Source organism: Copadichromis virginalis, linkage group LG22 (genome assembly GCF_057382275.1).
Source record: "Copadichromis virginalis isolate Kocher_CV1m ecotype Utaka linkage group LG22, C_Virginalis_male_GT1.1, whole genome shotgun sequence".
Lineage (NCBI taxonomy): Eukaryota > Metazoa > Chordata > Actinopteri > Cichliformes > Cichlidae > Copadichromis > Copadichromis virginalis.
In genome coordinates this window covers 30,044,786-30,070,057 of record NC_140638.1, presented here as the reverse complement: position 1 = coordinate 30,070,057, position 25,272 = coordinate 30,044,786, and the positions used below count along the sequence as shown (strand labels likewise).

The 25,272-nt window shown below is 38.8% G+C and overlaps 1 protein-coding gene and 1 pseudogene across 1 annotated transcript in view; both read right to left on the bottom strand.

Annotated features, from left to right (window-relative positions):
- Positions 1–410: 410 nt before the first annotated feature.
- LOC146683630 (CMP-N-acetylneuraminate-beta-galactosamide-alpha-2,3-sialyltransferase 1-like) overlaps positions 411–25,272 on the bottom strand; it is a 101,280-nt gene continuing 76,418 nt past the window's right edge. The window contains exons 5-8 of the mRNA XM_085445223.1: positions 21,540–21,719; positions 13,269–13,314; positions 6,827–6,946; positions 411–4,231 (exon numbers count right to left, since the gene is read on the bottom strand). Coding sequence (XP_085301349.1) covers positions 4,058–4,231; positions 6,827–6,946; positions 13,269–13,314; positions 21,540–21,719 — 520 coding nt within the window. The 3' untranslated portion in view covers positions 411–4,057. The remainder of the gene's footprint in view (positions 4,232–6,826; positions 6,947–13,268; positions 13,315–21,539; positions 21,720–25,272) is intronic.
- Positions 11,360–13,169, bottom strand: LOC146683632 (uncharacterized; annotated as a pseudogene).

The window sequence follows — 25,272 nt, the reverse complement described above, 5'->3', positions numbered from 1 at the left end:
TTTTTTAAACCACAAAGCTACGCTGCTGGAATAGCCGTGCTGTTGAATATCTTCTGGGTTAAGCAAGACCTTCCCTGAAAAGGCATCATCTGGAGAGGACCGTTTTTTGTTTTATAACCTGTATCACTCAAGAGAAATGTTGCTCCTCTTTTTTTGAGCCTTGAGGACAGGGTGTCTGTGATTTCTAAAAAAATAACTAAAATGTTTTGTTCACTGTGTTTGAGTTAGGCTTACACTAAATGACTGAACTTTCTTTGATATAAATCACTAACAAATTCCAACAAGATATCAGTAAAAAAAAACGAATACAAAGGAAACAAAAAGGCTTGAACAGATATAAGAAACCAGCTGAGCTGTTGTAGGAATTTTCCAGCCTAATGTGTGTCAGACCGTGTGTTTAACAATTTTCTGTAAAACTAAATGAAGTCACCCATTCTTTTCATTGGAGCCTTTATTTTGTGTCTTAGTCTTACATACATCCATCTTCACAGCTAGTGTGTGTGTGAAGACTGAAACAACTGCACTACTTACAGTTTATTTAAACGATAAACAATGAATACAGTTTGAAAAGTGCCAGTTCATACTGAATCATATAATACCAAATCAAAACACGTTAATGCTGACCCACGTTTTTGTCCACTAGGTGGCAGTATTCCCTGCTCCCTGTATGACACATTCACACCACTGTTGTTTTCTGTGGCAGCTGAATGAATTCATGGTGACAGGAAAAACCAAATTGTGGTTTGTCTCTGTGTGTGCGGGAATGAAGAAAAGACACCGGCCATACAAATGTCTCTAATCTGTTACAAGGCACACAGAGCAAATCATAGCCTGTTACTGCAGCTAAGCCTAACTCCTGCATCATCTGAACAAGCACAACATTTCAGGTCAGATGTCTGTGAGTAAAAATAAGAAGGTGAGAGTTCAGTGTGATCAGCAAGCTAATAAAGTCTGGACAAAACAGAGCGACACCTCATCAAAAAGTGCAAAACATGTTGGCATCTTACTGACAATAAATGAGACAGCTATACTGTGTGTACCAAGCATATGAGTGTCAGATTTACACAACAATACAGTACACTTTAACTGTAAGGCACTTTACACATACTTTTCATTTACAAACTGTGTCACATAATACATCAAAAAATTTATACTACATCACTGATTTCAATGATAAGGCACCCCTGTATAGGCTGGTTCGTATGTCAGGTGTTACTGATCGATGACAAAGAACCCGCTGTTTGTGTTACGCTGCAAACACTGAAAACCTTTCTATCATTTTTCCATCACACCCAATGGCACAATCTCATTGATTGCTTTGCTATAACACAACTCTTAATCCACAGGTAGCTGCAGGTCTCCAGTAGAGTCCTTTTGGCCCAGCAGATTTAATAAAAGAAACAAATTCCAAGCACCAAACTTTCTTTCTGTCTAGAACAGAAACTAAGTTGGTGTTGGTATTCTACAATTTCAAATGTAGAATGTGCTGAAATTGTGAGAAACATCAAAAGCTGACCCCCTTCACCTCAGCTCAACAAGAGAGCGAGAGAGAGCCACAGTGGTTAGTGGTGAGAGAGAGAGAGAGAGAGAGAAGTGATCACGGGAACAAATAAGAGCAATAAAACATTATTTTCTGTTTCACCTCGGTTACATTTTACATATTAACACGCCCACACCGCCACATAAAGCCGCAGGAAGGTGCCACATTATGGTATTTTTAGTGAAAGCAGCTGAAGCACACGCTGCATCCTGTCTAATGTAATGTCTGTGCTCTGAATATGTAGCTCAGGCCAGCCCTCTGTCAAAGAGATGGAAATAATTCATATAATTCATGAAAATTTCAAGAGATTTTTCATTACAGTCATCTCTCCTAATACACACTGGGTATGTAACACTTAAACTGTGGGTAGAAAATTCGATACTACAACTAGAGAAAATGAAAATGACTGAACTGGTGTCCTTTGAAGAAGTTGCTTTGAAAACAAAGACTGGGTCTGGGACTACTCTCATCCTTGCTGACTTCAAGGATTGCAATGCAACAGCAATAAGATGGAGTTAGTCTGCTATCAGTTTGCAATTGAATGGGGTCAAGTTAGCGTTTAAATGCGGTCAGATTTTGTTAATATGGTGATCAACTGTGTTAAACTGGTGAAAAATACAAATTCATTGCTGTCTGTATCCACAGAAATTCATATTAAACAGAAATTTACATTAACTGCTACTGCCAACCAGAACCATGGATTTAAAATTCAGAAATCCCTCCACAAATAATGTAGTTGCTGCATTACGGTCATTTAACTGCAAGATGACATTGGCGCTCAGCAACTTTGCTTATATATAAAGACATAATGAGAATATAATTTTGGTGGCAAGCTGTTGAATTACAAGTTGTTGACTGTTACACACTTAACCTTTAGGCAACCAGTTGTTGGTCCCAACTATTTGAAATAAGTCGCCAATGTGAAAAAAGTCAGTACAAACAATGACTGATTTTTCCTAGTCACAAGGAGGTGGTCATTCTATTGTTCTCTATGTGACTGAGACATATCTGAAAAAGCCAAGGATAGAGGAGGTGGATACTGTAATGTAGCCCATGAGTACCAGCGTGCTAGCTCAGATTTGTGTGTCTACTTCTCAACCATCACAGTCAAGAAATATCCAACAAAATAAGAAGAATAAGATTAAAAAGCTAAGTCTTATTTGTACCCTCAGTGCGCAGCGAGCACAGAGAGTGACAACTAAGGAACTAGCTTATTAATTTTTTTTAGTGTCACCGTGCTAATTCTGACTTGCTAGGAGATACACACTTGTGTCACAAAAAACACTACAGCCCACAAATCTTCAACAAAATAAGGAGAAAATAAGATTAAGTGTGGGAAAATTAAAACACTGCATATACCAGCAGCTCTGAGACACAGGCGAACTTGGGCTCAATACTAGCATGCTAAAATGCTCTTTATGATAATGCTAGCATTATTAGCAGAAGGAATGTTTAACATGTTCCCCATCATAGCTTAGCAGGTTAGACAGCTAACATTTGGCTCGAAATACATAGCACTATTGAAGCTTATTAGACGCAAAACAAAGTGCATAGTCATTTTTAGACTCTTTTTGATAGAGACTTAATTTTTGCTCTAGCATTGACAATATGGTTATTTTTTAAACTATACTGCAAAACTTAGTATGTAGGGATGACAAAGTGTTTGACATTTGGACTGAACACTTAAGTATTTCCAATAGATGTGGCTGTAGTCCTGGGGGTTTTCTGTAAATGTCCCAATGTAGTAAAATAATTTCTTGGGGCTAGATTTTGGGTTCAATTTTAAGCACCCCTTTAGTGTCATTAAACTTTATTTTACAGCTGTAATCAGGAAAGCAAGTTAATAAATAGCTTTTTAGTGCAGGTTGCACATTAAAAAATTGGTGGGTCTGACAAAAAACAGCAGAATTTCTCGCATGTCCATCACTACAAAGTAAAAAACCAATGCCATATTGTGAAAATGCATTTTGATGTTAGGTCTGTAGGGTTTTGCTTTAAATGCTTTTACATTTATTGGGTATCAATTTAAACTTAAACAGTTTGCAACAGAGGCAATTGAATGACATTAACGGTAATTACGGCACTTGGTCTGATCATTAGCATACAAAGCTTTTGGCGGCCACAGTGCTGGACATCATTACCGTATATAGAAAAGCGACATATGGATTATACACATACTATGTAGTAGAACTTCAGCTTTTTATAATAACATGCTTATTAACATACATCTTCGTCTCCCTTCTACTATTATCTGCTCGGTCTCCCATGGCAGTGCTGATTTTGTCTTATGGATGGCCTGTCCTCGTCTCCTGGTGTGACAATAGAAGTGACATTTGTTAAACAGCCACTTCAGTAAATGACAGGAAACTGGGCTGAGCAGAATAGTGAAAATGTCTTTGGAATCTGTAAAATAAAGAAATAAAATGAAAACAAAATTCTTCTTTTGGTGGGTAACGAACATTAAAAGGCTGCTGAGGTTCATTTGGTGGTCATCCAGCTGCACATATGGGCTCGGTATCATCTGCCTTTAAACATTCGGATTTTGTGCTTGTCTGCCAGCAGCAGGGTGACATTATATTCGTAATCTCCATCGTGGACTCCTGTGTGTCGGAAAGCTCCGGCCAAATGGTTCTCCTCCCAGTAGTGGTGCCAGTTTCCATACTGGTCTGCACCGAATCCAAACACACTGACCTGTAAGAGACAAGGTTAATCACAGTGAAACTACCACAGATGCTCTTAGTGCATAATAACATACTTTGCAGTATCTCCAAAGTTCTCCAAATGCCTTTTTTTAATCATCAACAGAGCGATCTTTGCTTCACAAGTCCAGTTGTGGAAGCATTTTGCAAACTTTGAAATTGATTTTTTACAGAAATACACTGTGCAGTATCACCACATGAGGCCAGTGATATGTGATGAGATTTTGGTGACACTAGAAAACAATTTTGTTTCTACTACCTATTTTTTTTTTTATTTAAAAAGAGAAATTGTTGTAATTTGTAGATGGTCTGGATGCACTCATCCCACAGCCTGTTACACAGAAACTGAATTCAATTTGGCTAGATCAGATGATGGCTCATTTTGATGAAAATTTGGTTCTAGCCCATTGTCTACACAAAATAGTTCGCTGTTGTCACTAATGATGCCATTTAACCAATACAAGCCTGATCAATTCAACAAGCAATGGAAACAATCTGAGGAGAAGAGGTGGAGCCAGGTCAAGAAAAGTAATTTCAGGTGAGCAACTGAATTTAAACACAACCTATAATTTCTCTTTTTTTTTAAAGAAGGGAGACATATCTCAGCCATTGTCCATTTTTGTTTTTGCTTCATATTTTTGTAGACTTCTAAGACATCAATATGAGGTTTAAAGGCCTGGGATACATCCCCTGAACACTGTGCTTTTCATTGTTTCATCTAGGGTGTACTGAAAGCTTAGTTCTGTTCTTATTTTTACTCTCTGTATGCATGAGCAGACCTTTGTGTGGTTCTGACCACAGATAAAACTGTTTGGATGGGTTTTTAGATTTTGCCAGAAGAATCAACGGTTTTGCGAATGTAGTTTGAGAATTGGGTTTTGTTTTTAGAGTTATGAGAAAAGGGTGAAATGTTTCAAGAAATGTGTCTCTACAAGTGAAACAACTACAGCAACTGGAGGAAAGTGTTTCTTTAATTTGAACAATATTTCATTAAGGCGATATTGACATTGGAAGTTTAGTCAACATCTTTGCAGAAGCACTTCTGAACGCTACCAGATAGTGATAGCAATGGTTAAAAAAAAGACTTCAGCGTTTATGTCCTCAGTCACTCATTTTGGGTCATATTGAATAAAAAACTTCATTCTTTTTATTGTTTTGTTCTTCCACACTGAGGGCACATTCAAATCTCGCATTAAGAGATTTGAATGTGCAATCCAGTGTCAGTAATGGAAAGGAACGAATGGGATGCTATCAGTGATTGTACAGCCAGTGTGCAGTGGCTCTTCAGACCAGTCGATCGGCCCCAAAAGTGCGTTGGCACACTGGAAATATGCCAGATTACCAGTGATGGTAGAAACGTTTATCTCGAGGCTTTAAATTGATCTATGGTAGCTGTTTCTCTTCTACACTCTCTATGGGTATACTTAGTTCTTAATTACTACATCAAAGCACATTGGCATGGAGGCACTCAGCTTGTGGCACTGGTTAGGAATTAGCCCAGGTTGCTTTTATAGTGCTCTTCCATTGGTCTTTTTTTTTTTTTTGGTCTGGAGTTTCTCATCTTTCTCTTGTCAATATGTCATAAATTTTCTATGGGGTTCAAGTTAGGCAAGCTGGCTCATCAGTCAAGCACACTAAAACAACCTTGACAGTAAACCGTTTTGTAGCAGTACTGGCTGTGTGAGGAGGTGCTAAGTCCAGCTGGAAAATTAAATTGGCATCTCCATAAAGCTTGGATTCTTTTCAGATTCTGTGCCTCTCCATTCTTACTCCAGACTTTGAGACAGACAGACTTTCAAATGAAATGCTGAATGTCCTCATCTTAAGTCCAGTGTCCTCCACTGAAAAGAGGACACTGGACTACTGAACATAAATCTCCAACTTTCCATTGATGTGCCCTGATATAGCACTTTGAAAACAGCCAGGCTTTTCAGCAATGACCTTCTGTGGTTTGCACTCTTTCTGTGGGGTGTTGATGATAGTCATCTGGACAGCTGTCAAGTCAGCAGTCTTCCCCACGATTGTGATTGTGTGTATTGAACTAAACCAGGAGATCCATGATGTTTCTAATACTTGAATACTAATTTACTTAAACTCAAAATAATATATTCTAATAATATTTTATTTTTGATTTCCATTACCTGTAAGCCATAATGATCAAAATGAAAACAAAGAAGGTCTGAAATAGCTCACTTTAGGTTTATTAAATACTTAATTTCTTGATATGTGCGGATATTTTATCTGTGTCTGTTCCTCAATCTTTGCCAGGTCACAACTCTATCATTTTACCTTGATGTAATTGAGTATGACATCACTGCAGGCTGAAATTATCTGCAGTGTTTGGACTGTATTTCTAAAACAATCTGACATCTTAGAACACATCAGATAAACACACAAAAATATGGATACCAGGATGACAGTTATTCATAATGAAGTTTGAGGGTCACACAAATTAGAGGACTATCCAAGGAAAAACAATAAATAAGGAATTGGCAGGGAAATATGGGAGAAACTTATGAAAAATGGAGGTGTTGGCAGGAATGACTGAGCAGTCACATATGTTACCTATTAGAGTAGTTCTCCTTACCTCATCACATATGTGGACAGCGAGCAGCAAACTGAGGAAACCGGTCGAAGGATATCGTCCATGACTGTCAAGCCACGATTCGTAGACGTATTTGAAAAATGTTGGACTGTAAATCAACACCTGAAAAAGAGTGAGAAGAATTTCTACTCCTTTGTCATTTATCAAAATCAGGAAATGAAGAAATGTAAGTCACCAGTGCAGACTGCTTTTTAGATATTCGGTCTAGAGCAGATTGTGCTGGGCCCCAAATCGAATTCTTTATGGTACACTTCAGAAAAGTGGATAATGGTATAAACTTAGAGACAACAAAATAAAGCCAAGATGTGCCCAGAATGTGCTTTGTGTGCCCTTTCTAGGAAAATAAACCCTCTTACCACATCATGCTTTGTAAAGTGTAAAAGAAAATAAGATACACTCTCCACTTCACCTTGATCACACAACACACAAAATTTTTTTCTCTTGAATATTATGGAATCAATTGACGTCAGTAGCCACTGAAAAACACCCTGCTATCATCTGTGTGATTAAAGAGCGTTGACTTCAAGTTGAAAACAGGACTTGTGTCTTCTATTTGATTTTATAAAGATATTTTTAAAGAACTGGCATGACCTGTTAGCGTGATGCTACACTCGGTCGACGCTACACTCGTGTGGCTGTAGTTGTTAGAAATTGTCTTGACTGCATTAAAATATTTTTTTATTGCCACTGATCCTCTAATACAGTGCTGTGCATATTTGCAACTTTAAATATTTCAGATCATTAAACAATTTTAGTATTAGATAAAGATAACAGAGTAAAACCAAACAGCATTTTTTAAATGATGATTTTCATTTATTAATGGCCTGGTGTGAAAGTACTTGACCCCTAAAACTAAAAAATGCTTGTGGCACCCTTGGCAGCAAGAACCACAATGAAGTGTTTGCGAGGAGTCTTTTCAGTCTTTTGTCGCACTCTTCCTTTTAGGTTAGTCTTTATTCAGTCATACTAAAGAGTTTTCGTGCATGAGCGGCCTGTATAAGGTCTTAATTAATCATCTGAATCAGATTTAAGTCTGGACTTTGACTAGGCCACTCCTAAATCTTCATTTTGTTTTTTGTTTTTTGAGCCATGCAGATGACTTGCTGGTGTTCTTCAGATCATTGTCCTGCTGCATAATCAAGCCCATGAGCTTCAGAGCTCAAACTGAAGGGTGGACAATCTCCGTCAGGATTTTTCTGGAGAGCAGAATTCATGAATCCATCAATTTGGAAAGCTGTCCAGGTCTTGAAGCAGCAAACAGCCTCAGACCATCACACGATCAACACCATGTTTGACTGTTGATATGATCTCCTTTTTATTAAATGCTATTCTTTTCAATCCAGATGTAAGAGAACTCAAACTTTCCAAAAAGGTCAACTTTTGTCTTGTCAGTCCACAGAATATTTCTCCAAAAGTTCATTAAGATGTTTTTTTTTGGAAATGTGAGATGAGCCTTTGTGTTGTTTTTTTTCTCAGAAGTGATTCTCACCTTGGAAATCTCAGTTCTTTAGATGTTTTTTCTGGGTTCTTTTGTGGACATCTGGATTAGTCATTAATGTAATGTTGGAGTAATTTTCGTAGGCTGGCCACTCCTGTTAAGGTTCGCCAGCGTTCCACCAGGTTTTCTCATTTGTGGTTCACTGGAGTCCTAAGCCATGAGAAATGACCTTTTAACTCTTTCCATGACTTTGTTTCTCACCTGCTTCTTTATATCATGTCATAGTTAGTTTTTAGATCTTTTAGCCTAGTTTACTTTATCAGACTTAAATTATTTCTTGATTTAACATATCTGGAAGTAATGAAGCCTGGATTTTGACTTGTGACATTTACCTTGTGAAATTACATCTTCCAGGTAGGTTTGGATATTTTTTCCCCCTAATAAATAAAATCATCATTAAAAAATACTGGTGGCTGCAAGTGCTACCCATCAGCTTCCAACAGATGCACCTATGGTTTCAATTTCAAAATCCTACATCGCTTCAATGTTGAGTTATCGCATTCACAAGATTTTCAGAAAACCTGACCTCTGACCTTATCCTTTAAGTTTATGTCACTGAGATTCAAACTCGTCCTAAATTTTAAGAAGATGCACCTATGGTTTCAATTTCAAAATCCTACCTCACCTCATTCGCTCGTTTTTGCATTTAAAAACTCTGATGCCAAGGCAGCCGATCATGTAATGGCAATAACCCATCAGCCTTTCACAGCTGAGGGTGAAACACTGCATTCTATTTTTTGACAAGCTATAGTTGAATAATATTGTAATTTGTTTGATGGGCTGAATCTTTTAAATGTGACGATTATTTAAAAAGAATATGCAATCGGGAAGTGTGCAATTACCTCAAAGCACTGAACTTCTGCTATGATTGCAGTGAAGACCACCGCATGTGATTCACATAATTTTCATACACAATAAACCACTCCATGACCCTTTCTGACCAGTGGATGAGTGCACTGTCATCATTGGAGCCATTCTGTTATAGTTTGAAGGACTTTGGACCCAAAAGCTTTACAAGCAGGCAGAAACTCTACAGGCAGGCAGGTTTAACTAAAGGCTCACCTTTAATGGTGGAAAACTGTCCAAAAATTCAGAGAAACAGAATACATGACAGTCAAACACATAAAAACAAACAACAGTGAGATAAACAGACATTGCGACAAACACAAAGGGCAACTGAAGCTATTAAAAACACAAAGGCCTAATCAGGTGAAAAGGGAGCAGTTGGCTGGACAGACGGAATAAGGCACAGACGGACGGAAATATAAGGCACCAGGAGCAAAAGACTACCAAACAAAACAGGAGGTATAATAAGAAACATCTGGCACAGGGATGGAGATTTGACAACAAATTACAGGGAAACACCAGAGAGGCAGAAAACCTGAAACCTAAGGAAGTGATCTATACAACATAACTATGATCAAAGAAGACTAGATCAGAAAACTAAAGGTAAGAAAACATAAATATAAAACTGAGGCTACAAGGAAAATATTGTTAAATAGAAAATGAAACCCAAAGACTCAGAACACTAAATATAGGAAATCAAACAGTAAATGCCAAAAACCCAGGGTCTGTGACACGTTCACATCAGGATAGAAATGATTCAGTGCATTTCATAAAAATTCAAGTACTCACTCAAAACTTTGTATGGATTTGCAGTGACTCTAACCCTGCTGGGGTTCTCACAACGGCAGTCTAATTTTGTGAAGTGAACAAAAAACATAACCGATTGCACCTTTACTTTATACGCAGTTCAAGTTATACTAAAATATGGCACAAACATTTCAATGTCAGTACTTTTATTATAAAATATTTATGCATTCTAATCGTCCTGATCATTTTCTAAAACCTTTAAAGCCTGAACCATGAAACAACTGCCAGAAAATTCAAATAAATTTGCATCTATAAGTTTTAGTTTGTATAACTTTTGCTACATCTGGCATTTCTGTGCAATTTACTGCTCACAGTTAGTTTATCTTAAATCAACAAAAACATATAAGGGAATTAAAGTTATGGTTAAAAACAATCACAATGATGACGCAGAGGCCTCAAAAACTCATGTATCAAATGTGATACACTTGGCATTACTGTTGCTAATGCCAAGAAATTCAACATGTTGTCTCACAAATGGTTAAAAATATATATAAAGGAGTTAAAAAATGACAAAATCACTCTCCTTTGAACAAGGAGGTCACAAACAAAAGCTGAAAGTAACACTTGCATTGCAAGAGGGACTGAAATTACAACGCAAACCTCAACACGCTACAGAGTGACCGATGACTGATCACCGGCGTGAAGGGAAATAAGGGCCGCTGCTGTAGCCTACATTCATTATATTTCGGGCAGACATTTCACATCTGGAATGACTTATTCATTACAACAGCTGAATACAGTTATGAGTTTGGCATCAAGTCTCAGAGCTCATCAGCCCCTGCAAATATGATACAGATACAAATTTGGGAGAGATGAGTAAAAATTCCCCAGGAGCCTAGAGGTGAATGCTGGGAAGCTGGTGTAAGGGTTGAACATGTGAACATGAAAAATTCTGCGTCTTTAATAGACGGCCAAATTGATGTGGTATGCTTGAAGTGGAAACTATCAGAGTGCAGCTCTCGACAAGCTCGCAAGCCTTGCTCCATTAGCGGGAGGGTTCATAACCACTCCACAGGCTCTCCTGTGCTGTTGTATGTTCCAAATAAATTATTGGTTTTGGAACTATGTTGTTTAATGCGTGGAAATTTTCTTAATGCGTTACTCTTACATGTTCACCCATGCACTCATCTACTTGTTGAGAACTTGGTGAAGGATGACTCATCTGGCCTTCAAGCATGTTCTTACTGGCAGTCTGATCACGTCGTCATTGAGATTCTCACTTGGCTGAGGGAGAATTGCTCTTCTGTTTTTCCTTTTATATCACACTGATGCATAAGAATAACTCAGTTGGCTTCAGTGCAGCTGTTTCTATTAAAACACTATCCAGGTGAGCGGTTTGTTTTTAACCTTCTGATGCATGAATTATGAAAGCCTTGGTCAAGATTTTTTTCTTAAGTGCTTTTATTCTTCTCAGGACATGAAAAAAAATGTTTAACTCTTTTTTTTTCAAAAATATGTTTTTTTATAAAGTTATAAACTTGTCCACTCCAGTGGACTACATGCGCCTGAGCACTTAGCATGAAATACTGTGAATTTACTGTAAAAATTAATTACCTTGTGTTCTATTGTAAATATACAAACACTTGTTTGCTTGTATCCTTTGAAAAACATCTCAGCAATTTTTTTGGAACTTTCAACTCATAAGGCCCCAATGTTTAGACGTAAATAACAAAACCAATCAACAGTCCTAGCTATGAATCCTACACCTGAATATGGCAAACTATCTCCAACAAGAGAAACATTTTTGAGTCTACACAGTTCTATAACGATGCAGGACAGTATTACCAAGCCCTTAGTAGCATGCTGGAAGAAAACACAAACTGACATCTTAGTCTCTGCATCTCCAAACAGTTCTATGTTCATCACACCTAGGCTGTGCGAAAGTTTGCAACGCATCCAGGGCACAATGGCACACAGCATTGCATGCAGATGTATTTGGTCTTCCGTGTGCACACAACATCATGGCACCTGTTTGCATTTTTCACCTCGGTCAGTTGGGGCCAGTGATATCCTGTGGCAAACCTGACCTCACAGGCTACTTTGGTGACTGCTCTCCACTTCACGGGTTGTGGGGTCCCACTGGGTCTTCCTCTTTTGCATTGCTGGAGGGAGAATCTCTTCTCTTGTTACTGACAGTTCTTTCCCATACAAGTTGGTGTTGTATGTTATATTATCAATTAGATCTGCTGGAAACAGATGTCTGAAGAAATCTATGGGATCCTTCCCCTCCACATTCAATTTCCACTCTCCTAGAAAAGGAGGCAAGTCTCCAACCAAGTCATTGTCTTGGACTTTCCAAATATTTTTGCGGGCTTGAGTATGGTCAGGTGCCATGTACCCATCTCCCACAGCTCCCTGATCATACTGACCTTCCTCTTCATCCTGCCCCTCATCGTTCTCACTTTCTGCATCCTGACTGTCTGTGTCTTCATCATCCGTAGTTCCTATGTCTCTGTTCTGCTCTGGCAGCCACTCTCATCATCACTGGACTTATCACTGAACTCCTCATCACTGCACTCATCAATGAAATCATCATCACTGGAGCTGGATGGAATTTCCTGGACTATTCTGTACGCTGCCTTATTCTTTGCTGCATTTGAAGTCTACAAAATATGATAAAATAATTATTATAGTAACTCAAACTACAGCTGATCTGCACAGAAATATATATTTTAAATGAGTAGCTTATAAATGTAACAATTATATGCTTAATTATAACCAAAACAGTCCCAAAAAACAGTGAGACAATTTATGACTTATGTTAAAAAAATATAGTGGGTAATGCATGATGTCCACTACAGTGGACACATGGTTAATTGTAGTTTTCTACATATTAGACATAACAATTTCTTATTCCAAACAGATAATATCCTTCCCTAGATGTTACTGCATATCATCATTTTTTTTTTACCTGTTGGGCTCTTTTAGCATAGAAGGATTGACAGGATATGCCAGCAGTGGTCGGCAGGGGTGACAGTTTGTCTGCCATCTTTGATTCAGAGGAAATTTACTTGCAGTTGCACTAACTGAACACTGAATTGACCTCAATGGAGCATGGCAGCAGAGAGCACTCTAGAGGCTAATATGCAGTTCCACCATAGAAACCAATGCATTAAAGAGATATGTACGTTTTAGTAGCTGTCCACTCCAGTGACCACTATGCATCAGAGGGTTAAGTGAATCTCCAACAGTGAACCCTCTTTAAAAGTCATTTACCCATTTTCCTCTTGAAACAACGGCGCCTACTGATGCTGTAATAAAGTCATAACTCACCTTATCTTTATTTGCCTTTATCCTGGACATCACAGGTAAATATGTGCTGTAAGACAAGAAAAATTACAGGAGTTTAGACCATTGAATTGTCTAAAGCAGGGTTGTCAAACATAAGGCCCTGGGGCCAGAATTGGCCCAACAAAGACTCCAACCCAGCTAGCTGGAGTGCTTTGGAGAATGTGAAGGATGGCATAAATTTTGGATTTCTAACTTTATTTTCATAAATTTTAAATCTCTTCTTACTAATAAAGACTTCTCTCATGACCATAGCAGTCCTACTATAACAAAGTGAGTAAATAATAGATAAACAGAGTTTTTACAATCGTTGAAATAAAATTTGTTAAAAAATATAAACTTTCAGTTTTATACTTACAGGACAGTCTGGAGTTACCAGAACTGCTTCTGTAATTTTACACATTCACTTCTAATAATTTAAGCCCAAATCATGTATTACAGAAACATACTTTTGCATGTATTTTCCTTATATTAAGAAAATATTAATCTTCAGGATTAAATGTACAAATAAACTTCTCTATACTGACAGAAAAGGGACTTTAGCTGGTGCAGCCCACTTGAGATCAAAGTGGGCTGTATGGGGCCCATAATGTAAAATGAGTTTGATACCCCAGCTCTAAAGCATCCCCTGAAATGTTCTGCTGAACACCATCTGGCAGGTTACATGTTTGTAATGAAATGCCACTGATGATGTATAAAAATGAATGCCCAGTGTCCCTCCTCACCTGTATCAGGCAAAGTAATTAAAACCTCATGAACAGAGTTTGCAGTCATTACAGTGACTAATGCTCACCGTCAGCCTCTTTTTTTGCATCGTTCCCCACATCAGAGCTGTTAGTGACAACACATGATTTTTAAATAGAGGTGTGTGTGCAGTGCTGTGAGGTGGCTGCATTTAGGCTGTGTGGATTGTAGCGCATCACAAATGGAAACAGAGACACATGCAAAAAATGGGACTCTCTACTTTCCTAAATAAAGAAGCTAATAAACTTAATTTACACTCCATGGGAATTCCACACTCTGCTTGTGCATATGTTCACACACTGCATGATAAACTACTAGGCTCAAATGAAAACTAAATACATGGCAAACTACAATAAAGATAAAGATGTTTAATTAGAAAAAAGGTTAATCAAGGTTGTGGCCTCAGAGGCAGCATGTAGGGTATTTTTCAGGAGAGATTTTTTTGGAAACCCTCAGATTTATTCTTCATAAAGAACCAAAAGAAAATGCAGCAAAGTGAAGAAAGAAAAAATGTTTACACTCAATTGTTAATAGAGGTTTCTTCTACTTGAACATAGTATAAATTTGTTAAACTTATTAAATGGTAAAAAAAAAAAATAGGAATAACATACATTCTTTTCGAATAGGATAACACAAACTCTTGGCCTTTGCAAAGTAATTGTGCTTACATTTTAGTCACCCATCCTAGCTGTCAGAAAAACCCTAAGTGTGTCTCATTTAAAGAAAGAAGATGGTACAGAGAAAAGTGTTTCCAGGAATTCAAGTGGGCACAGTGGGGGCAAAGACCCAGTCAAGAGGAGCCTGTGGGAAATAAATATGCATCCATTTGATATTTGTCTGAAAATTCCTAAATATTTTAGTTGCGGACAGACCTGCAGCCTCCATAAACGTGCATTAGGAGACATGGCTGTCCTACAACAATATAGTCACTAAAGTGAAAGACAGGACTCTATTGTGAGAGAAAGGAGAGTCTCACAGATCCTATTTAAGATTCACATACGCAAAGCAAATTCAATTTAATTCAATTTAATTCATCTAGTGCAAAATGAGAGACCCTAGAACAATACTGAGAAAACCCCAGCAATCAAACAGCTTCCTTTGAACAAGCACTTGGTGACATTGGGAAGGAAAAACTCCCTTTTAACAGGAAGAGACCTCATGCTCAGGGACGGCCAGCCATCTGCTGCGACCACTATGAAGGTGGGAATCGACTTTTCAAGCCTTAAAAAACAGTTTTTCATGGACCCAACAGATTTCTATGCATATCAGATTATTAGTTATACTTAAAACTCAGCATATACCAATTAAAAAATTTTACAGCTTCAATATAATACAGATTCATTGGTTCATGGTCTTATAACAATGTTGTTGAATAAACTCCCCACTTTCAACTTTCTTCTGTAGAAATAAAATTTATAAAATCCTTCCAGGAATATATATATATTACCGAACTGATTTTAATAAATCAAATAATTTAAAAAAATAATAAAAATAAATTACAATTTATGCAATTATTTGCACTGCAATCTAATTAGAGCTCTTTTTTGCAGACACAAAACGCCTCCAATTTGCTTAATCTTTTGTGGTTAGCTTTCTCTTGGTAATGCTAGGTCTTCCACTAGTAATCGTTCCACAAAGTGGCACAACAGCTTTATAGAGTTGCATCTAAAGAAACCTTAAAAAAAACCCTCTTTAAACAATGTCCTTTCCACTAATGAGATCAACGTAGCGATGTCTAGCTATCACGCACAGCATGATATTTGGCAAAAAACTAAAAACTACCTCTGTAACTTTGCTCTGCTTCACTTCAGCAGCATCAGGTAATGTTCAGATGTTGATTAATGGTTTTCTTTCGTTGTTGATCTACTACAGAATTTTTTTTTTTGAATCCCAGGCCAGGAAAATCACCTTCGTGTTTTTTTGTGTTTTATCCTCAGTTACTTTGACACAGGCATCTGCTGTGATGCTTACACCTTTGATAAAGTCTCGCAAGTGTCAGCTTTATTTTTATAGATATAAAAATATGGACATGTACTGATGCATGATCTGAATTATAATATTTCTGACTGTCTGAGGCAAAATTTCCCCGATTCAAATCGACTTGAATCGAATCGTAGATCGAATTGATTCGGGACCTTGTGAATCGGAATCGAAACGATTCTAGAAATCAGTGACGATACCCAGCCCTAGTTTGCATAAACAATACCTGCGAATCTCAATGAACTAAAGCAACCTTGTAAATAAGAGTGGGTCAAAGCAATGACGTGAGTGACCGACAGTCATACAGAAAATTCCTGCATCAAAGATGGTTCTACAAGCTATAGAAGTGTCCTTAGTTTTTCACAGTACTGCACATGACAACTTGTTTTCAGGCCCTTCTGGTTCTTTTATTTAACTACAGGCTGTTATGCAGATTTGTCAGATTTTATTTTTTGTGCGTGTACAGCAAGGTTTGTTCCTATCCAGAAACAGAAAGCCATATGTCCATTTAACTAGTTCTGTCCTTTCAAAGCCCCATTTAATTTAACAAGCTTAGAAAATGTAAAACAATATAAATAACTGATAATAACTCATATCTCCCACTTAAGATCTACTGGCTGTTGGGTTAATGCTGACATTACTCTCAGCAAAGTGAAATTTAATGATGCAGAATGATTGCTTTGGCAGAGTTGGAAGACAACTGCATATTTATGAGCAATATTTGTTTGACTACTTGCACCATCTAACATGCTGGCGTGATTGAGTTATTGGCAGTGGCATTAATTGGCGGTGACTTCATTTTTTTCCCTGGATGTCCAGTAATCAAGCTAATGATTATGGTTCACTGGGGTGAAACAACTGAAGGTGAAATTTACTGGAAAATTTCAAAGTGAGTGATTATCCTTGTTATGGTTATGTGACAAACAGCAATATTGAGCAAGTCTGATTGCTGTGACAATCTGGTATTTGAAGGATGTAAATGAATCTGGGAATGCTGCACATGAAGTATGCCTGATTATGCATTTGGGGCTTTTACATTTCCATGCTAGTGAAAATGTTTGAGCTGATTCCAGTGACAAATGAGATGGTAAATGAAGCAAATCACATCCAACTCGGAATAAAAGAGAATGTCTGTGAAGGTTCTCAGTCATCCAGGTCATCGTAGTCAAAGGAGATTGCAAAGAAAAGTGTCTGGACTTCTTTAAGTTGCTTGAAGACGTTTCGCCTCTCATCCGAGAAGCTTCTTCACTTCTAAGGTCCCCACCATTAGACCTTAGAACTGAAGAAGCTTCTCGGATGATCTATGCTACATGAAACCTGTGTGGAAAAACATTTTTATTGTCTAGTTACACAATAAAAATAGACTAACTGAACTCTGTGTAACTATTGAGAATTAAACTCTATTTGACCTCATGGCTATGCTTACATGCTGGCACTGCCACAGTATGCTGTCATACAGTCAGCAGGCAGAACACAGTGGGAGTAGATGGGATGTGTTGTGTAGCAGGCATGCTGGAAAGGTCAAGCTGTGCCTGATATGTTTGCCATATGAGTGACGATTCATGGTGTAGCCAGCATATCGATCCTTGTATATTGTGTATGCTTGTGATACATGACATGATTTTTACTTTAAATAACAAAGACAAGAGTCGGTGGCTCTTTGCTCTACAGGGTGGGCCATTTATATGGATACACCATAATAAAATGGGAATGGTTGGTGATATTAAAGTCCTGTTTGTGGCACATTAGTATATGTGAGGGGGCAAACTCCTCAAGATGGGTGGTGACCATGGTGGCCATTTAGAAGTCGGCCATCTTGGATACAACTTTTGTTTTTTCAATAGGAAGAGGGCCATGTGACACATCAAACTTATTGGTAATGTCACAAGAAAAACAATGGTGTGCTTGGTTTCAACATAACTTTATTCTTTTAAGAGTTATTTACAAGTTTCTCTTTGTTCACAGCCATTGACATGTCGAAGAGGTTAACACGTGAGGAGCGGATCGAAATTGTTTTGATATCTGGTGAACGCAGTAACCGGGTCATTGCAGCAGATTTCAATGCAAGACACCCTACGAGACCACCCATCTCCCATGCTACAGTTAGCAAATTGCTTGCTAAGTTTCGTGAAACTGGTTCAGTGTTGGATTTGCCAAAATGTTGATGCAAGAAAACTGTCACTAATCAAGAAACATCAGTGGCTGTCCTAGCTTCATTCAGCAAGAGCCCACAGCGTAGCACTCGCCGCATGTCACTGGAGAGTGGCATTAGTCGAACATCCCTTCGGCGGATAAACTCCAGCTACTGCAGCATCTTAACGAGGATGACCCAGATCGGCGCACAGAATTTGCAGAATGGGCAAAACAAAAATTGGAACAGGACCCTCAGTTCACACAGAAGATTTTGTTCAGTGATGAGGCAAACTTTTATGTGAATGGTGAAGTTAACAAACAAAACCACCGCTATAGGTCTGACACTAACCCACATTGGATGGATCCCTCCAAGACTGTTGGACCAACAAAAGTAATGGTTTGGTGTGGTATATGGGGTACAATGATAGTGGGTCCATTTTTCATCAATGGAAACCTCAAGGCCACTGGATATTTGAAATTGCTACATGATGATGTGATTCCCTCTTTATGTACTGAAGCCAGCACGTTCCCTGAGTTTTTCCAGCAAGATGGTGCACCACCACATTATGGGTGCCAGGTCCGAGCATTCCTAGATGAACAGTTTCCTGGAAAGTGGATTGGTTGTTGTGGGCCAGTTGAATGGCCCCCATGGTCTCCCGATCTGACCCCCTTAGACTTTTATCTTTGGGTCATCTGAAGGCAATTGTCTATAGTGTGAAGATACGAGATGTGCAGCACCTGAAACTACGGATACTGGATGCCTGTGCTGGCATTTCTCCTGCGGTGTTGCTATCAGTGTGTGAAGAGAGGGAGAAGTAGGGTTGCATTGACAATCCAACACAATGGGCAGCACATTGAACACATTTTATAAGTGTTCAGAAACTTGTAAATAACTCATGAAAGAATAAAGTTATGTTGAAACCAAGCACACCATTGTTTTTCTTGTGACATTACCAATAAGTTTGATGTGTGTAAGTTTGATGTGTCACATGGCAGCACGGTGGCACGGTGGTTAGCACTGTTGCCGCACAGCAAGAAGGTCCTGAGTTCAATTCTACCATCACATCTTTCTGTGTGGAGTTTGCATGTTCTCCCCATGTTTGCGTGGGTTCCCTCCGGGTACTCCGGCTTCCTCCCACCGTCCAAAGACATGCAGCTTGTGGGGATAGGTTTATTGGTCAATCCAAATTGCCACTAGGTGTGAATGTTCGAGTGAATGTGAGTGCGAAAGGTTGTCTGTCCCTGTGTGTTGGCCCTGCGAGAGACTGCCGACCTGTCCAGGGTGTACCCCGCCTCTCGCCCTATGACAGCTGGGATAGGCTCCAGCGCCCCCCGCGACCCTGAAAAAGGATAAGCGGAAGCGAATGGATGGATGGATGGATGGATGGTGTCACATGGCCCTCTTCCTATTAAAAAAAACAAAAGTTGTATCCAAGATGGCCGACTTCTAAATGGCCACCATGGTCACCACCCATCTTGAGGAGTTTGCCCCCTCACATATACTAATGTGCCGCAAACAGGACTTTAATATCACCAACCATTCCCATGTTATTACGGTGTATCCATATAAATGGCCCACCCTGTATATAAGTGAGGGCCCAGAAGAGTCTCTTTTCACTGTTGGAGCATGTGCTTATGGGAAACATTCTGGGGACACTTTTGATTCTTTGACTAATGACCCTGCTCTTTTTGTCAACAATCAGTTTTGCAGCAAACTCTGTTTTTTCCCAGAGGTTCTTTTTTGAGTGTTGTTACTTTTTAATAGACTAAAAAGCGAGATTCCAAAAGTGATCGGCCAGAGAAAGATTATCATTTTGGCTCCGGATTTTTGACACACTTTTGTGCTAATTATATATAAAAAAATTACCTGTGATCTGTGTTTATGCTTTACTGTAATTAACTTCTTATAAATACATTATGGTCGGTCTAGAATTAATACAGTTCAAAAGAACAAAATATTTTTCCTGCATAAAAACTGGCTGCTGCAGGTCTGGCTAAATCTATTTTTGGACCTAAAAATTCTGACTTAAGTTATTTTTATTGATCAATTTTAAGTGTCAATATAGTTATACATAAAAATATGATATGTTAAATGATTCCACAATTTAATACATTTTGTTTAATACATTTCTTTAAAGCTAAAATAACAAAACCTTCTAATGAGCTCATACTGACTAAACATTTATGTATCCATTCTGGAAAACCTGTGACATCTACTGTTACAGCTCTAAATTCTGGATAAGCATCAACTGGCCTTTTTTATTATCTTTGAGTTCATCTGCAATAGGCTAGTGACATGTTCAAGGTCAGTTGTGGGCAATGCAACAGTCACTTTAGACCTTGTTAACAACAAACTACCCATTTAAGATGGGCATACACTGTGCGATTTTTGGCCCATTTTGGGATGATTTTTCACTTATGCAACCATTTTGGGGATCGGCACGAGTTTCGCCTTAATCGTGTGTCATGCATCGTGTAGTATACATGGGATAATGCGAAGCAATTAACACCTCGCCGCCAGCTCCCAATCAGCAATCGTGTGGCCACGAGAAAATCAAACCTGTTTGAAATCCTGGTCGCCTCCTGTGAGGGTATTGCACTGCTGAAGCAGTGCCACGAGTCGATTTAACGCAACCTCTCACACTGCGCATGCACAAACACAGAAATGGAAATGACAGAGACAGAGCAGAATGGCAGTGCAGCGTGTGATCTGGACACAAGCGGTGGAGGCCCAACTTGTAGAACTTTGGCAAACCTTTTCGATGTGGCCTCACAAAACTATCACGACTGCAACAACCGAGAAAAGAGCTGGATGGACATTGCTGCTCAATTATGTTCTTCATTAGCAATTTAGCAAAGTTGATGGTGGTACGTGTGTGTGTGTCTGTGTGAGTGAAAGACAGAGAGGGAGAGAGAGACAGATTTTGTGTTATATATTAGTTATATAATATTTAGACGCAAATTTGGACGCACAGTGTGAGCACTCAGGTCGTATCAAAGCTTCGAGCCGTATAGCCGTATATATGCCCAGCTTTAGGCATGCAGAAGGTTCAAAGCGCCATTTCTCCATTGATTTGGAGTTCACTGAAAAACATAGGATTTCTCAGGAAAAAAAAGAACTCTTTAGCTGCTAAATAGTGAATATGTTGCTGTTAAATTTGGCAGCAATTTGGTGGTGAACAGATGGAGCCTGTCCACCGCCTACAGGTGGAAACAGTAAAGATGAGAGCGGGTGAATTTAAACAAGTTGCTGCCCATAATATAAGATTAGTGAGAAGAATGACATTATGTTACAACTCTCTGTGGGTTCTTCACTGACAGTCTTTCACATTATGCATCAATATTTAATCCATTTTGAATGTGGAATTATAGATGAGCGCAGCTTTAATGTTCACTTACTGTTTAATAGTGCCAGTGGTCAGAGCACTAATAATCCACTGCAGATCCAGAGTCTTGAAAGGGATCAGCACCAGACTAGTAATATTGTCCAGGTCTATGGCACTTTCTGGATACATGACGTGATGAGTTGTCCTGCTGCCCACATCCTCCTCAAAACCACTGGTGGGAGCCTGGTTCATCCTGCAGAAATAGAAGAAGACTTTTCTGAGTTATTTGTCACACATTCTCTTTCCACTTTAGTGCTTTTGCCATCTTTGTCTTTCATTCGACAGTTCAAAGTGAGTTTTATTTCACCCACATGTTACAAAGATGGAAACCATTTGGCTGCTGTTATGCGAATCCCTATAATCTTCAAAGGGTCTGTCTTATAGACCATGTGTTTAATTATCAAGATTCTCTCATGTCACCCAAACCACATGTCGCTGAGTCATACAAAACCAGCCATGATTGTGAGAGACAAAGACAACAATAAAAAGCACAATTTGTCCTGCTCTCCCATTTTTGGGCATCCAGACAGTAATTTTGAGATCAACAATTACCACCTGGCAAGCTAGGCGAAACATCCCTTTCATTATGTCAAACAATACTCTCTTAAACTGGAGCGGTAATTGGCAGGAACATAGCTTGACACTGGCAGTTGGTTTTGGTCAATGGCAGAAAGTGACACAGAGGAAAGAGAAATCATGAAGCTGACCTCCTATGTAACTAGCAACACCTTTTTGAGCGCTCTGGTCTGGGCAATATCATCTTCCTCATTACTGACTCTTGGGTGACAGAGATGTGATATTTTCAGACTGCTTCTTGAATCATTTTGACTCCTGACAGACTAATTGTTTTTTTTTCTTCTTCTTTTTGCTGCAGCTATTTATGGTTGACCAAAATGTTTGGGTTATTTGATGTTGCGACTTTTCATTTGAAATGACCTTGCACAAATTGAGACAGTGACAGTCTGGGTATAAAAGTAAAATTTAAGAAAGCGGTTGCAGCATCTGGAAAATATTTCCCGAGCGGATGATTGTTACTTTACTTCTAATTGGTGCTGAAATGCTTGGCCCAGGGCTTAAGATATTATATTATTTTTTATTTTAGACCGGATATGGTAGTAGAATATTTCAATTCTTTAGTGAATTTCAGGTATTTGAACATATAAAAATTGGAAATTCCCTCTTTTTTCTCAGAAAACCTTCTTTTAAAACCTCATGAACTTATTTTTAATTTGATATGGCAAATGATTTTGATCCTTAAATATCCATCCATCCATCTTTAGCAACTTATCTGGTACTAGGTCACAGACGCAGCAGCCTAAGCCTCCCTTTCACATCAAACAGCTTATCTGGGGTCCATCCCAGGCCTCTTCCCAGTAGGACATGCCCAGAACACCTCACCCAGAGGTGTCCAGTTGGCATCATGCCTGAACCAGCTGGCTCCTATCCATGTGGAGGAGTAGCAGCTCTACTCTGAGTCCTTTTCAAATGACTTTACTCCTGCCTGTAAGGAACGGTCCAGCCAAAGATCCACAGTCAGGACGACAACAGCATTGTTTCCCCTGAATCTGAGTTTCAACTAATGGGTTGACTCTCTTCTCCAGTATACTAGCATCGACCTTTTTTCCTTCCCACTGTCGCCAAGTGTTTGCTCAAAGGTGGTTGTTTGACTGCTGGGTTTGCTCTGTATTATTGTAGGATGAGGTGACTGTTGCTGTGATCTGGCACTATTATCTAAAACTGAATTGAACTGATTTGAAACAACCCCCTTTTATTTATAGTACTGTATCACCCAGAGCCTGTCTTTGTCCTGTCTTCATCCACTTGTTGAGGCAGATGGCTGCCTGTTCCTGCGTCTGGTTTTGCTGGGGGTTTCTTGCTGTTAAAAGGGAGTTTTTCTTTCTCACTGTTGCCATAGTGCTTGCCCATACAGGGTTATATGATTATTAGGATATTCTCTGTTTTCTTGGTAATATTGTAGAGTTTTTACCTTACGATATAAAGGGCTTTGAGGCAACTGTTTTTGTGATTTGGTATGATATACATAAAAAATGAAACGAATTGCCCGTGTCCTTGTCTTGTAAAAAACACTCAACATACAGGCAGCAAGCACACACACACAAAATACTATGAGAAGGCTGGATGATTATGCTACACATGGGAAACGTTTACTAATGAGGTCAGCCAGTGTTTAAGTAGTTTCTAAAGCCCAAAAGCTCGGGCATCAGGCTGCTCTAAAAATTCAGTTTTTAGCTTTTAACTTTTGAATCTGTATGATGTAAATTAGAATAGATTTGGTCGTCTCAGAGAGCTCGAGGTGGGATCATCAAAGGCACCACACACATACCATTAGATCATCTGTTTACATCGGGGAGCCAATCAGAAGAAAGTTCAGCTAAAGGGAAAGCAGCTAAAAAGGTTCGTTCTAAACAATGGATAAACTGAGGGGCTGCACCGAGAACCTGAGCAAGCATCAATGAGAATAATTTTGAACTGTTATTCGTGCAAAGCCATTGAGTCTAAGAATAAAGTATATGTAGCTGTAACTGTAAATATGTAATTGAACCATTAAGCCTTTTATAAAAAAGCATCAAACATTAAACAAGCTCATGAAAACGAAGACAGTGTTAATGCAACAGATGACAAAAGTAGCTGTGGAGCGGTAGGAATGGCAGTTACTCACAGAGGAGAGTGCTGTGTTACTAGTAATAAAGCTGCGGCACCAGATGTGACTGCGGTTATTAACAGCACACCACTGAATATTATGATACATAAAGCATTTAAACTACATAATATCTCCATTCATATTAATACACCTACAGAACTCCTAAAGACACTGTTTAGTCTACTTTATACTTGACGTGACAGAAGAAGCATTGGTTTATTTTCTATTTGTAAGTAATGGTACCATTTCAGGGAAAAAACAGTCAGGTTTCAACAGCTGTTTGGTAGTCCTTTGTTACTTTGATGAGGTTCATGTATAACAAACTAGGTTTATGGCTCTGACTGAGCTCAAACTGTCAAGTATGGAAGAAGAGAAGCACTGATGATAGGCTTTATGGTGCAATATGTCACTAGAAGAAAAGCACTTTTTGACAGGAATACTTTGGTAGATTTCTTCCTTAATGGTAACTGCAGCATCTGGGAGTTTTAAAATTGCCCTACAAATGGATGCATCCCGTCGAGAGCAGATGAAAAAGTATGCCGAAGAGGGCCAAGCAACACCAAATAGTAAAATGTGAAGACTTCATTACTCCTGCAGTGCATTCAGATATATTCTTCATCTGCACCACATTACTTTGTGTTAGCTTTTCTTAGCCCTTAATTTACATCCCAGCTATTATGCAGGTGTTTGGGAGACAACTGGAATCAAGATTAGGCTTTAATAGAATTCGATGCAGATATTGTTCCTTTTCCACTGACACACAATAGGAAAACAGACCCTGCTCCATCTTCCCAGAAATAACCCCAACAGCAAACTATATCTAATTTAACATCTTACAAAACCAGTGCAGGCACTGTGAGGCACTTTTCTATCATCTTTCTCTCAATAGTAGAAAATTGCTACTCATTTTAACTAGAAGAATGGACGTGATTCGTCTGAAGACCTGCTGTGCACATAGAAAAGATGTGTGTAGATGTAAAAGATAGACGTAACCACTGGTGACATTATTCCCCACTTTGTAGACTTGTTAACGTTTTGGCTGCGTAGCATGTGTCGGTTTGTGACCATATTTGGAGGACAGGGC